The following is a 15,917-nucleotide window of genomic DNA, read 5'->3' as shown; positions in this document are numbered from 1 at the left end:
CAATATGGACAACTTTATAAACTAATTTTGTGAAATGCATTAAAATTAATTTTTAAATTACTATTCACCTTTCATAATACAGTAGTTATATTTTTAACAGTTTAGTATTATTTTCTCTCCTTTTATATTTAGGTATAGTAGAAGCAAGTAAAGATCTTGAATGTGAAATTGTTTGGCATCCAAGTTTCTCCTCTTCAGCAACTGGAGAATTTGACTTATGTGTGCATGAAGGAAAAACACTTAGATTAAAATGTTTCGCAAAGGTATTAGTATAATTTTTACAGATATAGTTAGCATTTCTTCTATATGTAGTAATGATACCTATATTTTTAATATGTATAATTGTAAAGAAATAAACAATGCCAATATATTAAGGATGAACCAGTAATTGTTAAAGAAACATTCTCTCTTCACTAAATTCAGAGCTTATCAGGAGAAATGTTTGCCACAGTGGAACATGCAAGTACAGATAGTCCTCAACTTAACAATTAATTTAATAATGGTTCAAAGTTACGATGGCCTTAGAAAAAGTTATTTATGACCTCGCCTTAAAGTTATGACCATTGCATTATCCCCGCAGAACAATGATTAAATATATTTTTAAGAATGCTAGGATGTGTTTTGCTGGGCTCACAGCATGAGCCTCCAATTAAGTGGAAAGGTAGAAAGTCAGACACACACACGTGAAAAGTCAAGAACACTGTTTTTATCTAAAGTAAAATAGAAGCCAAACACCCTTTTGGTAGTCAAAGGGCTCACCTTCAAAACAACAGACTTGAATGTGGCGAAAAACAATAAACAAACACAAAGCAATTAACAAGCAGCTGTGAAGACGTCACAGCCACTCTCCTTCCAATGTTTTCTAATATCAATGCAAAGAGTTCTGATATCAATGCAAAGAGAGTCCTTGGAGAATCCTGAGACGAAAGCCACTTCCTCTTTCACCGAACGGATACACTTCCACACTCTGAGACCAAAACGCTGCCAATTTAATGGCAGCCCCAATTAGTTGAACCACACCCAAACACAGGTGAAACTCCTTTATCTCCTGTAGTATTTACACAGCTGCTCTTTCCTAGTCATTGCCCTGTGGCTGCATACGTCAATGAATGTCTCTTTGTCTGAATCCAGTGAGGATAATAAGGATGATGAATTACTCCCTAATGGGCTGTCTGCCATGAACCCCTCTGAGGATTCCATTTCACAGTCACTCCCTGCTTCCGACGCTTCGCTGTCTGCAGCAGTCGGCAGTAAAACTGGCCTCTGACACTGGGAGGATTCACCCACCTCCACCTCCACAGTCCTTGGGGCAGGAGCTGGCCCAGAGCCAACCACAACAGGATTTATTTAATGTTTTTATATATACAGTGATCCCCCGATCATTGCGAGGGTTCCGTTCCAGGACCCCTAGCAATGATCGGGTTTTAGCGAAGTAGCGCTGCGGAAGTAAAAACACCATCTGCGCATGCGCAGATGGTGTTTTTACTTCCGCCGCAGCAGCGAGGAGCCGAAGATTGGGGTTTCCCCGCCGCCCACGCAAACTCCTCGCTGCTGCCGTGCCCGCCGCTTGTCTGCCGCCTGCCTGCCCACGCGCCCGCCCTTCACCCGGCCACCCGCCGTTCGCTCGCTGCTTGCCCGGCCACCCGGGTTCGTTTGGCTTCGGGACATGCCGGCGGCGACGTTTTAAAACAGCCGCGCGGCTTCCAAACTGTAATGCAATGAAGATATAATTCTGTTTTATTATAATTATAATTTCTAAAAAAGAAAACAGTTTTTAATGTGTATTCACATTATCACCTAGCTTCTGTGAATTGAAAGAAAATCTGTCTACAGATAAATGATCATTTGATACAATTCATTTTTCTTTTTGCCCAATATTAGCTTGGCCCTACCAGTGTTCAGTTTAAGGAGCAACGGATTACCTTTAATAATGCTCCTCTTCATTTAACCACTTACAGAACAGCTATTCTTCAAAATTTGGGACATAACCATGCATATTTCCAGGTAAGATATATTCCCAACAGACTTTGGAGTGTGTACAATGTAGTTTACAATGGATGTTTGGTAGAAGAATACTTCTAAGATAGTGGGGAAAATGACTTTTATGATACTGTACTTGCTTTTATTGACAGGTCCTTGATGTCAATCCAATTCCTGGAATGATTATAACTCCTTTTCAGGGTGTAATTCCTGTGGGAGGCTGCACTGAAATTAAAATTTATTTCCGACCCAATGCATTAATGAAATTTGACAGCAGAGTAGAGGTATTAGAACTGTTGTTCAAAAGCTTTTATTAATTTGGATAATAAATATTGTTTTCAAAATGCATGCATATTTTAATGTTTTACTCTGTGAAACCTATGATTAATCATGATTAGCTCAGTTTCTGTAACAACATAAAATGTATATTAATATTCTGTTTTCTAAAGGGATAAACTGGCAGCAGTAATATTGATAGATTTTTGCTTCTGTGAGATTCATCTGAAACTTCTCACACTACAGTGGAACTTAGTATTCAACCACTTTAAAACATGTTGAATTTGTTGAGAAAATGTTCCAGTACTCATGGATTCTTTGGTATTCAGCATTCTGTAAAAGGAAGAAGGGGATGGCCATAGAAGTCAGGCAGTAAGTTGGCCATCCTGGAAAGGCCATTGACATAGGAAAAGGGATAGTAAGTTTTTCTGGCCAAAACAAAGGGTCACATGGCAAGTCACCTGGTTTATTTGGCACTCATAGTTTTTAGTATCTATTGTGCCTCCCAGAACCAAATAATGCTGAGTACTGAAGTACCAGTATCATTGCAAAGATTTGAGCATAGAAAGAGAACTGAATACTACAAAGTTGCCAATAAGAATCTCAACAGGAAATGCAAAGAACAAGTAAATAAAGTGGAAATGAAACTGAAAATAAGAAATTAGGAAATCATTTTTGCCCTCCTCATTATTTAGGTAGAAATACGCAATGCAAAATCGTTGGAACTTAGGATTGGTGGATCAGTAGAGGTTCCTGATATACACATCAGTATGGTAAATATGCAACATTTTGTGCAACTTTTAGGTTCTAATATTTGTAGTATTAAATATTATGCATTTATTCATAGGGAAGTCCCATTCATTTTAATGAAAGGTATGATAAAATTTAAAATGCTTTGTATTGCAGAAGGATCTGTATGTATAGACATGTCCTCAATTTCAAATACGTTTCCCTGAGATAATGTCATTAAAGAAATCAATATTTTTGGTCTCTCTCAGTAAACCAGAAAATTGTATTATGAAATGTAAAGTAACTCTACTAAATAATAACACATCCCTTTCACAAAAATAAGAAAATAGTAGTTGATAGCTCCACTAAGACTTAATTGTTCACATTCTGTTTCTAGAATGTCTATTAGGTCCTGATCATGTTTAAGATTGTTATTTCTTAGCTCATGTTAAACTATTCTTTAAGATAATAACACATCTTTATCATGATCCTTATAGTGATGTAAATTCTTTGAAAAAGTTTTTTGTAATATGCAGGAGGTATATTGTGGATTAATTACATATTAATAGAGTTGGAAGGGACCTTATAGGTCAGTGATGGCGAGCCTATGGCACAGGTGCTACAGATGGCACACTGAACCATATCTGCTGGCACACGAGCCGTTGCCCTAGCTCATCTCTAGGATGCCTGTGCACACGAGCCACCTGGTTTTTGGCTCACACAGTCTCTGAGAGGGCATTTTTGGCTTCTGGAGGGCCTCCAGAGGGATGGGGGAGAGCATTTTTGCCCTCCCCAGGCTCCAGGGAATCCACTAGAGCCTGGGAAGGGTGAATAACAGGCCTACTGGGCCCACAAGAAGTTGGGAAATGGGCTGTTTCTGGCCTCCAGAGGGCCTCCAGGGGGCAGAGGAGGCAATTTTCGCCCTCCAGGCATTGAATTATGGGTATGGGCACTTGCGCAGGCACAGTAATTTGTGGGCATGCACTTTTGGCACCCGAGGGAAAAAAGGTTTGCCATCACTATTATAGGTCATCTAGTCCAATCTCCCGCTCCGCTCACCCTACACCATTTCTGACAAATAGCAGTCCAATCTCTTTTTGAAAGTTTCAAGTGATAAAGCTCCCACAACTTCCAAAGACAAGCTATTCCATTGATTGTTCTCACTGTCAGAAAGTTCCACCTTGTTAAGGTTGAATCTCTCCTTGGTCAGTTTCCATCTATTATTCCTTGGCCTTCAAGTGCTTTGGAAAATAGCTTGACCCCTCTATGTAGCAGCCCTTCAAATATTGGAACACTGCTATCATGTCTCTCCTGGTCCTTCTCTTCACTAGACTAGCCACACCCAGTTCATGTAACCATTCTTCATATGTTTTAGTCTCCAGTCCCTAATCATCCTGGTTACTCTCCTCTGCACTTTTTCTAGACTCTCAACATCTTTTTTGTATTGTGGTGACCATAACTGCATGCAGTACTTTAGGTGTGGTCTTACTAGGGTTTTATTAACGTGGTATTAGTACTACTTTGATATTGATTGTATCCCTCTGTTAATGCAATTTAGGATTGAACTGACTTTTTTGGCTACCATTGCACACTACTGGCTCATATTTAGCTGGTTGTCCACTAAGACGCCAAGATCCCTTTCACAGTCACTGCTATTAAGCTTGGTTTCATCCAGTTTATATGTGTAATTTTAGTTTTTCTTACCTAAGTGTAGGACTTTACCTTTTTCTACATTGAATATCATTTTGTTAGATAGGATCTAGTGCTCAAGTCTGTCAAGATCCTTCTGGATCTTGAGCCTATCTATGGTGTTAGCTATTGCTGCCAGCTTAGTGTTGTCTGCAAATTTGGTAAATTCTCCTTCTAATCCCTCATCTAAGTCATTTATGAAGATATTGCAGAATACTGAGCCTAAGATGGAACTTTGTGGTACCCCACTGCTTACTTCTCTCCATGTAGACTTAGACCCATTAAGGACTACTCATTAAATACGGTTTATCGGTCAGTTGCAAATCCATCTGGTGGTGAAGCTATTTATCCCACTTTTTTTCTACTTTACAAAGAAATAGGTTATTTTGTTGAATGCCTTGCTGAAGTCTTAAGTATATTATGTCCACAAGTAGTTCCCCGGTTTCAGGATTTTCTCAGGATTTTTGAAAATCCTGAATGTGGTTCAATAGTTCTGAGATGACCTCTGCCAGCTCCTTTAGAACTCTGGATGTAATTCGTCAGGTCCTGAAGATTTATATTCATCAAAATCAGAGATGTGCTCTCTCATTATTATTATTATTATTATTATTATTATTATTATTTGCTTATTTTAACTTTTAGTCTGTTTTTTATCGATACAAAGAATGAGTTGAGCAGCTTTTTTTTCCTCTGTTATCTGTTACTTCCTTGCCATCTTCTCTCTTTAGTGGACCATCTGTTTCCTTAATTTTTTTTTGGGTTATATGTTGGAAGAAACTTTTTTTATTTGACTTTTATTGCAAGTCTTTCTTCATTCTGAGCCCTTGCTTTTCAGACATTGTCGTTGCAGATTTTGGCTATCTGCTGATATTTTGCCTTAGTTGTATGTCTCTCTTTCCATTTTTTTTAACATGTCCTTTTATCTTTCAATTTGTCAGAGATATCTTTGTGCAGCCATGTTGGTTTATTCTTGGATTTCTTGTTTTTCTTTCTCAACAGTATTGTGCTGGTCTGGGGTTTTTTGATCATATTTTTCAGAGTTGCCCAAGTTTCTTGAGTTGTTTTCCCCTTTAGGATTTTTATCCAAGGGATATTTCCCAAGTTCTCTCTGAGTTTATAAAAATCAGCTCTTTTAAAATCTAAGACTGTGATATCATTATGTTTTATTCCTTGTGGTTGTGTTATGTTGAATTCTGGTATGACATGGTCACTCTCACCCAAGGCTCCTGCTATTTCAACTCCCCCTATTACTTCTTCTCTGTTTGTAATTATTAAGTACAGTATGGTTGCCCTTCTAGTTCCCTCCTCTATCTTTTGGACAACAAAGTTGTCAGCTAGGTTGTTTAGGAACCTATTTGATTTCTCACTTGGTGTAGGATTGATATCAGGGTAATTGAAGTCCCCCACTATTATTGTAGTGTGTTTCCTACATATGTTTGTTAGTTGGAAGCACCTGTCTTCAAATTATTAAAGCAAATTCATCATCTTTCATATTTATTTGACTTTTTCATAAGCTATCCTATAATGCCACATATTCACAATAATATTTACTGCTATATCTTTATATGTATGAAGACTAGTGTTGGGCGAACCGAACTTGCATAGTTTGGGTCCGTGCAGAACTTTGCGGTGTTCGGCATACTGAATCCGAACCCGAACTTTTAAAAAAGTCCGCATTCAGGTTCGGCGTTTGCTCGAACACCGCGGTGGGCGGGAGGTGGAGGTAGGGTGGGAGGTGGAGGTAGGGAGGGCTCTGACTCGGCGAAGCTGGCTGAGGAACTCTGGGAGTTGAAGTCCACAAAATCTTAAAGTGAGGTTGGCTGGCTGAGGAACTCTGGGAATTGAAGTCCACCCCGGTGCTCTTTGGAAAGGGGAGGGGGGGTGGCAGGCAGAGGGGAATTCCCCCCACTCTCCCAGCCTCTGCGCCGCCGCCCGGCTGTCATCTTCTAAGAAGAGGAAGAGAAGCCAGGCGCTCGTGGCGGCGGAGGAAGGTGAACACTGGGGAGCACAGGGGGAGAGCCACACCACCTCCAAGCCCAAAATTTACCCGCCTCGGGAATAGCGCTGCAAGCAAAAGGAGGCGGGGAATCCCATTTGCTTGCCACCCAGGATGGGATTCCAGGGGCAGGGCTTTGATGTCATGGAGACTCCTTCCTGGCCGGGGCCGAAACAGGAGAGTTGAGGAAATAAAGCCACGGGCCAGGAGGGAATCTCCGTGACGTCAAAGTCCCGCCCCCAGAATCCCAGCCTGGGCGGCAAGCAAATGGCATTCCCCACCTCCTTTTGCTTGCAGCACCATTCCCGAGGCGGAGAAATTTTGGGCTCGGAGGCGGTGTGGCTCTCCCCCCCATTGCGCCCATTGCCCAGGGCAGCCTGCAGCCGCCTGTCTCTTTTTATTTTTTATGGAAAAGGTGCGGCTGCAGCATCTGAGCCTTTTCTGTAAGAAATAAAAGGAGACAGGCGGCCACGGGCAGCTTTGGCGGAAGACGGGAGGGCGGGGCCAGAAGTGTTGGGGTTCGGGTTCGGCGAACTTACCCGAACTCCGCCGCCAAGTTTGGCTGAACTCACCGAACACGAACTTCAATGGGTTCACCCAACACTAATGAAGACATCTCTAGAGCATCCTCAATAGAATTGTTTGTAGTTTTGTTTCTTACCATTATCTTGGTCACTCAAATGATTATTTGCTACTCTCTTTAAAGTGCTCTTTTATCTTTCCGGGCGTTTATGTGGATTCAACTCAAAAAATTCCATTTTCTATTGAGAACAAAGGAAAGTCATTTGCTAAAATGACAATAGATTTGTCTGAACATGATGACTTTACTCTACATTTTCAGCCAGGTATTTCTTAATTTAAAATTGTTATTGTCTAGAAAAATCTGTTTAGTGTTTTTAAAGGAAAGCCTGCTTTGTTTATCTTAAAATCTAATTTTTAAAAATAATTTAAAGATGTTTTACTAATAAAGGAGAATATTTGTAGCTCATGATTGAAATGAGGGGTCCTTGGTGCTTTCTGAGCTTGCTTGCTTTCTTGCAGATGTTTCATTACCGTAATTAGGTAACATCATCAGTGCTAACAAGGAGTACTGTTTGCTGCCAGTTTACATTCTGGTGTTTTGCCTGTCTGTGTGGATGGGGGTGGTCTTAGGGATTCTTTGGTTGGGCTATTTACTAATGGGTCTTTGGCAGTTTCTTGATTGAGGCATTGCTTACTTGATTGATGGTCTGAAGTTGACCTTGGAGTTAATCAAGCATAAAAAATACAAAATCAACAATCTAAAATCCTATGCTAAAAACTACATTTAAGAATCCAAATAATTAAAACCTACTCTTAAAACCCAAAACATATAAATCATTCAACCAACATTCGTCTCAGCAAAACCATAGTGTTCACCCGGAGCAGGTATCAATGCTCAACGACCCCTGGCCTGCTGGCAAAGATGCGTTTTTAAAACCTTACAAAAGGCCAGGTGGGTGGGGGCAATATAGATCTCTGGAGGGAGTTGATTCCAAAGGATTGGAGCCACCACAGAGAAGGCCCTTCCCCTAGGCCCCACCAGGTGACGTTGCTTGGTTGATGGGACCTGGAAAAGGTCAAGTCTGTGGGATCTGACCAGCCATTGGGATACATGAGGCAGGAGACGGTCTGGTCCTAAGCCATGTAGGGCTTTATAGGTAATCCCAACACTTCAAATTGCATTCAGAGGCCAATTGATAGCCAATGCAGCTCATGGAATGATGGTGATATATCGATATATTCAGTAGGCTGCTCGTGTGGTTGTGTTTTGGACTAGCTGCAGTCTCAGAATGTTCTTTAACAGTAGCCCCATGTAGAGAGCATTGCAGAAATCGAACTGGGAGGTGATGAAGGCATGAATAACTGTGAGAAGAGACTCCCTGTCCAGATAGGGCGGCAACTGGTGCACCAGGCGGACCTGTGCAAACGTCCCCCTCCCCACAGCTAAGAGATGATGTTCTAATCTCAGCTGTGGGTCAAGGAGGACTCCCAAGTTGCAGACCCTCTCTGAGGGGGTCAAAAGTTCCCCCCCAAGGTGATGGATATGAGTGCCAATTACTGGTGAAGAAGTGCTGGAGTCTTTTTCTCTTGGGATGGTTGATTGCCCCCTTTGTATGGTCTACAGCAGGGGTTAGGAACATTGGCTTTTCAATGACATGTGGACTTCAACTCCCAGAATTCCTGAACTAACATGATTGGCTCAGGAATTCTGGGAGTTGAAGTACACAAGTCATAGAAAAGCCAACATTCCCTATCCCTGGTCTACAGTATAGATGTTGTACATGCCTATGTGTCTGATGATAGCTGATTTGTCAGATTATTAGGCTTCTACAAATTCCCTGTCATTTTTGGATTCCCTGGCATTTGGCCTCGTCTAGGATTATCATATTTTCCCAATCAAAACTATGGTTAAATCTGTCTATATGTTGGGAAATTAAAGATTTTTTTTGTCATGCCTCTGACTGCCAGTTGGTGTTCATGGATGTGTTCTGCCAGTCTTCTTCCTGTTTGTCCTACATAGTGGTCTGTGCAGTTCTTACATTGTATATTGTAGATGACTCCTGCTTTTTCTTCTTGGTTTGCTAGGTATTTTGCTTGGGATGTTTAGCTTGTGTGCTACCCAGATTCCCAGGGCAGGATTCCTAATTTTTTTTCCCGCTCTGTAGGCGTAGTTTATTTTGTGGGTATGGCTTGCTGTCATTTGACTGGGTGGGAGTGCCTTGCCAGTCATGTGATCAGGTGGGAGTGGCTTGCTGGTCATGCTACTGGGTAGGTATGGCCAACTCAATGTCATTCACGTCACCTCTCCCTTCTCAGCAACTCCTTGACACACTCAGCCTCAAGGTATCTGTAGATCTGTAAAAATGTTGTTTACTTTTTTTCAACTTTATTATCTACAGATGTACAGTGGTACCTCAAAATACGAATCCCTCGTCTTACGAACAACTCGTGATACGAACCCGGGGTTCAGAAAAATTTTGCCTCTTCTTACGAACTTTTTTCGAGTTACGAACCGGCGTTCGGAGACTGCTGGGAAGCCGCGCGGCTGTTTTAAAAGGTGACAGCCGGGCGGCGGGGCTTCCCAGCAGCCTCCCGAACGCCGGTTCGCAACTCGAAAAAAGTTCATAAGAAGAGGCAAAAATTTTCTGAACCCCGGGTTCGGTTCGGGAGGTTGCTGGGAAGCCCCCCAGCCCGGCTGTCACCTTTTAAAACAGCCGTGCGGCTTCCCAGCAGTCTCCAAACGCCGAACGCGGAAGTTCGGGTTTGGCGTTCGGCTTCGGGAAGCTGCTGGGAAGCCGCCCGGCTGTTTTAAAAGGTCACAGCCGGGCTGGGGGGCTTCCCAGCAACCTCCCGAACCCCGAACTTTTGCCGAACTTCCGGGTTTGGGGTTCGGGAGGTTGCTGGGAAGCCCCCCAGCGCGGCTGTCACCTTTTAAAATAGCTGCGTGGCTTCCCAGCAGTCTCCGAACGCCGAACACGGAAGTTCGGGTTTGGCGTTCGGCTTCGGGAAGCTGCTGGGAAGCCGCCCGGCTGTTTTAAAAGGTCACAGCCGGGCTGGGGGGCTTCCCAGCAACCTCCCGAACCCCGAACCCGGAAGTTCGGCAAAAGTTCGGGGTTCGGGAGGTTGCTGGGAAGCCCCCCAGCCCGGCTGTGACCTTTTAAAACAGCCGGGCGGCTTCCCAGCAGCTTCCCAAAGCCGAACCCCAAACCCGAACTTCCTTGTTCGGCGTTTGGAGACTGCTGGGAAGCCCCGCCGCATGGCTGTCACCTTTTAAAACAGCCTGGGGGCTTCTCGGTGGCCTCCCGAACGCCAAACCCGGAAGTTCGGGTTTGGCGTTCGGCGTTCGGGAGGTCGCTGAGAAGCCCCCAGGCTGTTTAAAAGGTGACAGCCGGGCGGCAGCGGTTTTTTTGCGGTTGTTTTTTTTTGGTTGCACGGATTAATTGACTTTACATTGTTTCCTATGGGAAACAATGTTTCGTCTTACGAATCTTTCGTCTTACGAACCTCCCCCTGGAACCAATTAGGTTCGTAAGACGAGGTTTGACTGTACTTTCATGGACCACTGAAAGAAGGAAATGGCTCACATGCTTTGCCCAAGAGTGTGATAGACCAGGAGTTTCCAAACTTGTGGAACTCAGGGACTAACAAATTCATAATTTTAAATCCCACGGACCACTTATTATGGGGGCGGGGGCCTCAGCCACCTTTCAGCCTACCTGTCTACTTCTTTGTGGCCTCTGGGTGGGAGGCCCAAGAGAAAGTACCTGTTTCAAACACACAGCCTTTGGGTGTATTTCCACTTTTGTATTTTTTCTCTCAAGAAGCTTGGTCAATCTGAAGGAAAACAAAGAAAGGCAAACTGACAGTGATTGCTGTATTGGTGGAAAAGTCAGTCCCATATTCCAGAGCTGTAGCTGAAGTCCCTCCACTCCCCCTTTCCTTTTCTTTCCATTCTTTCCTTTTCCCCTCTTAAATTCCTTTCCTCCTCTCCCTTCCCTTCCCTTTCCTCCCCTCCCCTCCCCCTTTCCTTTCATTTCTTTTCCCTTGTTCCATTCCTTTCCTCCCCTCCCTTCCCCTTTCCCTTAACTTTCCTTTCCTCCTTTCATTTCTTTTTTCTCCCCTCCCCCTTTCGTTTCTTTTCTTTTCCCCTGTTCCATTTCTTTTATTTCCTCCCCTCCTCTCCTTCTCTTCTTTCCCCTTCCCTTAACTTTCCTTTCCTCCCCTCCCCTTTTCGTTTCCTTTCCTCCTCTCCTTTCCTCCTCTTCCTTTCCTTTCCCACAATGGAATCAACTCACCTAAAATGCTGCCTACACTAAGTATAATGCACCTGCTAAAAACAAAACAATATGTGAACCTTTTAACTTCTTTTTTGAAAAATGATTATTTCATTCATGAATAAATTAACTAGGGAAATTGGATAGTATTGCTATCACTACCAGGGCAAAGCAGATGGCATCACTCTCATCTATTATTATTACACCACTGTTAGTGGTCATTCTTATTATCTGTGATTCATTTCCTTCTCATTCTTTGCCTTTCCTCACCTCCCTCCCATGAAGATTGCCAGATTGCCCTTTGTCTCCCCCTCCCCCCTCTCAGTCTTTTGAAGACATTGGCTGAGGATAGGAGGATTCAAATGATCCTGCAAAGTTGCTGGGCTGCCCTCTATCTCCCCCTCCCCAGAGCCTTTAGGAGAACTCTGACTGGGGACAGGGGGGATTGGGGGCTCTAACCTACCTCACTGCCAGTTCGCTTCCTCATGCACCACATGGCAAAAAAACCAAAGCCAAAAAACAGATGGTGAACTTAAGTACAGTGCCAGCTTCTGTGCATGCTCGGAAGGATATTTTTAAAATTTAAAAAATAACATGGCGGTGCCCAAGGACTGGCAACCGACCATCACATCTTTGTGACATCACCATCTGGCCACTACCGGTGCATCTGCACCAGGCGCACCGGTAGCAACCCACTACTGCAGATGCCAGGGAGGGGGGGCAGGGAGGGGGGAGGGAGGGGGGGCAGATCCCCCTGACTCCCCCCTACCTGCGCCAGCTCACACAGGGATCTCTGCTGGTCCTGTAAAAAGATGGCATTCCCCTTTTCTGACAGGGGAACGCCGTTGGCACGATAAAGCCATGGCTGATCAATTGTAATAGTGGGATGGGAAATGAGTACCCCACCCAACTCTCTAACCAACTTGCCAATGGCCTTATTGACCTTACGCCTGACCCTATGAATGGCCCTCGGGGAGATGGCATCCCTCCAAAAAATCCGGGGAAGGATTTCAGACCAGACCACTTGCGTGGCCGGCCAAGCAAGATGAAGAGCCTGCAGGTCCTTGCGGGCCTGACAGATCACTGCCAGGCCACCCAGAACACAAAGGCCATTGCCCCCAAGGTGCAAGACCAACCACCTGGGTGCCACCATGCTGTGGCGCCCGCCCAGGAGCAAAGAGAGGAGCCCCTCCCACCGCAGGCCTCTTCATCCGAGCCAGGTGATGTTGACCCAACGGCTTGAGGATAGCTGGGTCCCCACGGTGGACCTTGCTGCAGAGTGGCCAGCCCAAAACATCACACTGTGGCCGCACAGCAACGCCGTCAGTTTCTCCACATGAGGGCTATCCAAAAGAGGGCAGAGAAAGGTTAACGCACATGGAGGCCTGATTATCAGAACCAGCAGGCCGAACATAAGTTAGATAGGCCACCGACCTCCAGCGACCAATCTCCCAGATTCGAGAACCTGGGAAGCCAGCAACTGCTGCACTGGTGGCAGCCCATATATGGAACAAGTGCGTCCCATACCAGGCAGGGTCAAGGCCAGTCGCAACTAACGCCCTGGTCATAATCGCCCAAAATTGATACTGAGTGAGCAGAGAGCTATCTTGATGGCTAAAAGGATACCCTTGTCCCGTTCCTCGCAGATTACAATACAAGGAAAGGGCAGCCACTGGACAGACAGCCGTGTCAGCGGCTGCTGCTAAGATTATCTGAGACCCCCTTCCTAATTGGTCTGTTTTGGACTGCCTAACCAGAAGAGAGACACTGGTGCCTTCGAACCGAAGGTCCGCAAACTGTAAGGCCCGCAGTGACCTGTCTCCACGAGAGGAGGCTAAAGCCTCACTAACCCGTAAGGCCCCAAAAAACCACACTAGCCACTGCCTGAAAAAGGTGGGCTTCATAGACAGAGGCACACAGCTCAATCCAAATTCTGTTAATGTTGGAGAGCTGTTGTAAAGTCAGTGCCTGTCTACAGTCTACTGAGGGCCCGGGTTGCTCTCTGACCCACCCTTCTAGCATTTTTTGTATACGAAAATCCCCGGATGAATCAGAAAACCCATGGGTCTTGGAGAGAAACGCCAAGCCTGCAAGCCTACTCCTAATAGTTTTGACCGATAGACTGCGCTGCTTAAGCAGGACACAGAATTCTATCAGGTGATCGACAGGGATGGGCCAGTTGTGTAAATAGCCGTTAGACTGGCGAAATTCCCAAAACTCCTTATCTGAGTTTTGGTATGGCCTCTGTGTACTGGGCACTAGTGAGAGGCGTCATGGCCATGTCTGTCTCGATCCTCCACTGCTCTGGAGCCCGCCTAGGCTCCACAAATGGCGAGGGAAAGCCTCTGTTGCCGCGCAAGCCCCCGGTGCCAGCATTCGGAACCTGGACAACTGACCACGGGACAAGGCATCAGCCATCTCGTTTTCAAGCCCAGGGACATGAGAGGCCAAAAAACAACTCATTTAAGGACAAAGACCTGCGCACGAAACGGCGATCAAGCCGCATAACCCTGTCATTCTTAGAAGATAGAGCATTCACAACATGGACAACAGCAAGGTTGTCACACCAGAAATGTACAGTCTTGTCCCAAAATTGTTCCCCCCAGAACTCTAAAGCCACCACTAGGGGGAAGAATTCTAAAAATGTCAAATCCTTAACAATAGAAGAGGCCCTCAACTCAGGAGGCCACATGGAATAGCACCACTGGTCTCCCAAAATCACTCCGAACACACGAGTCTCTGCGGCATCCGAACACAATTGCAACTCAGCTTCCAAAAGAAGCTCCTGCCTCCAGAAGGAGAGACCATTAAAGTCATTCCTGACCCCAGCATGCAGACACGTCCAATGATGGGGCAAGCGAAGCCCCTTCATTGCTGTATATAAACAACGCGAAAAGGCCCTGCTGGAGGTCACCACCCAGCAGGCAAAATTAAGCAACCCAGCCAACTCCTGGAGTTGGTGAAGGGTGACTTTACGGCTCACTAAAACCTGGTCTATTCTACCTTGGATCTTAAGACGCTTCTCTAATGGCAATCTACAAGATTGTGCAACAGAATCTAATTCGATACCTAGGAAGGTAATCCTGGTGGCAGGGCCTTCGGTCTTTTCAGGGGCCAAAGGAACCCCCAAGTGAGCGCAAAGGGCTCCAAATACCGACATCAGAGCCAAACACTGCTTGGAATGCGCCAGCCCGGCCATCAAGAAATCATCAAGGTAGTGAATTACCGAACCTGACCTGGATTGGCTCTGAGAGCCCACTCCAGAAAGGTACTAAAGCTCTTGAACAGGGAGCAAGATACCGATCAGGCCATAGGCAATGCTTGGTCCACATAATAGCCACTCTCAAAGTGGAAACCCAGGAGGTCAAAATCATCCGGGTGTATGGGCAGACTTGATGTCGCATTTGCCCATCAAGGCTCCCACACCACACTTCCTAACCATTGCAACTGCCGCGTCAAAAGACGCGTAGTGGACCGAACAAAGCTCGTCAGGAATGTAATCATTCACTGACTCCCCTTTGGGGAAGGACAAGTGGTGAATCAACCGAAATTCACCACAGGCCTTCTTGGGGACCACCCCCAAAGGTGAAACCCAGAGGGCAAGCAAAGGTGGGCAAGCAAAAGGGCCCAAAACCCTGCCCTCGGCCACCTCCTTCTGGATCTTGGATCTAACAATATTCTCATATCCAACCACCGACTTAAGGTTGCTGGACATGAAGGCCCTCCTAGGTCCAAAATAGGGTATCCGAAACTCATCCCGGAAACCCTGCAGAATCGCAGCCGTGCTTCTGCGTAGGTGGTAATCCCTCAACATAGCTTCTACCACTTCAAGCCTAACTGGACTGGGGCCCTTTCCCCCCAGGAGAAGGCTGACGTTTGGACGGTCCAGACCTGTCCTTCCCATTCTTGGGGCCCTTGGGCTTAGGGCAAGCGTGGGTGGCGTCGGAGCCCCCACAATTCCCACATGCATGTCTAAACCTGCATGAGGGGCAAAAACAAGTCTCCCTGGCTGCAAAATCATGACACTGGGGAGCGACCCTCGCCCCCGCCCCAAACCCAGTACGTACTGCTGGAGTTGCAACCGGCTTGGCCTTCATATAGTGGCCACTGTCAGTGCACTCGCTGCCTCCTGCCCGTGCAAGCTGTGTGGCATGGAACCACAAATCAGGGACCACTATGTCCCATGGCAAGGTGCATTCAATTGCCACACACATCCAGAAAGACTCATCATACTGCAACCATGCAGTACCCCCATACTCGTAGTGAGCCTGGGTAATGAGATCAATATACTTAATCATGGAGGCAGCCCGAAAAAGCTCCCTCTCAATGACCACCAACATATAGGTCAAATAGGTGTACAGCCATAAGCTGAAGCGCCTATCCATCTTGACCTTTTTAGGCTGGTCAGTCTTCGGCTCTTCGTCTTTGTCCTTCTTAGGCACTTCACGATT

At 45.5% G+C, this 15,917-nt stretch overlaps 1 protein-coding gene across 2 annotated transcripts in view; it reads left to right on the top strand.

The window, feature by feature from the left end:
* The window catches only part of LOC139155676 (cilia- and flagella-associated protein 47-like), a 302,888-nt gene that overhangs the window by 124,422 nt on the left and 162,549 nt on the right, over nucleotides 1-15,917 (top strand). For both annotated transcript variants that reach the window (XM_070730919.1, XM_070730918.1), the window contains 5 exons: nucleotides 133-263; nucleotides 1,882-2,004; nucleotides 2,133-2,264; nucleotides 2,952-3,029; nucleotides 7,377-7,515. In XM_070730919.1, the coding sequence (XP_070587020.1) occupies nucleotides 133-263; nucleotides 1,882-2,004; nucleotides 2,133-2,264; nucleotides 2,952-3,029; nucleotides 7,377-7,515 (603 nt within the window). The remainder of the gene's footprint in view (nucleotides 1-132; nucleotides 264-1,881; nucleotides 2,005-2,132; nucleotides 2,265-2,951; nucleotides 3,030-7,376; nucleotides 7,516-15,917) is intronic.

Source organism: Erythrolamprus reginae, unplaced genomic scaffold (assembly GCF_031021105.1).
Source record: "Erythrolamprus reginae isolate rEryReg1 unplaced genomic scaffold, rEryReg1.hap1 H_44, whole genome shotgun sequence".
NCBI lineage: Eukaryota > Metazoa > Chordata > Lepidosauria > Squamata > Dipsadidae > Erythrolamprus > Erythrolamprus reginae.
The sequence above is the reverse complement of the archived record's forward strand: the minus strand, read 5'-3'. Positions and strand labels throughout refer to the sequence as shown.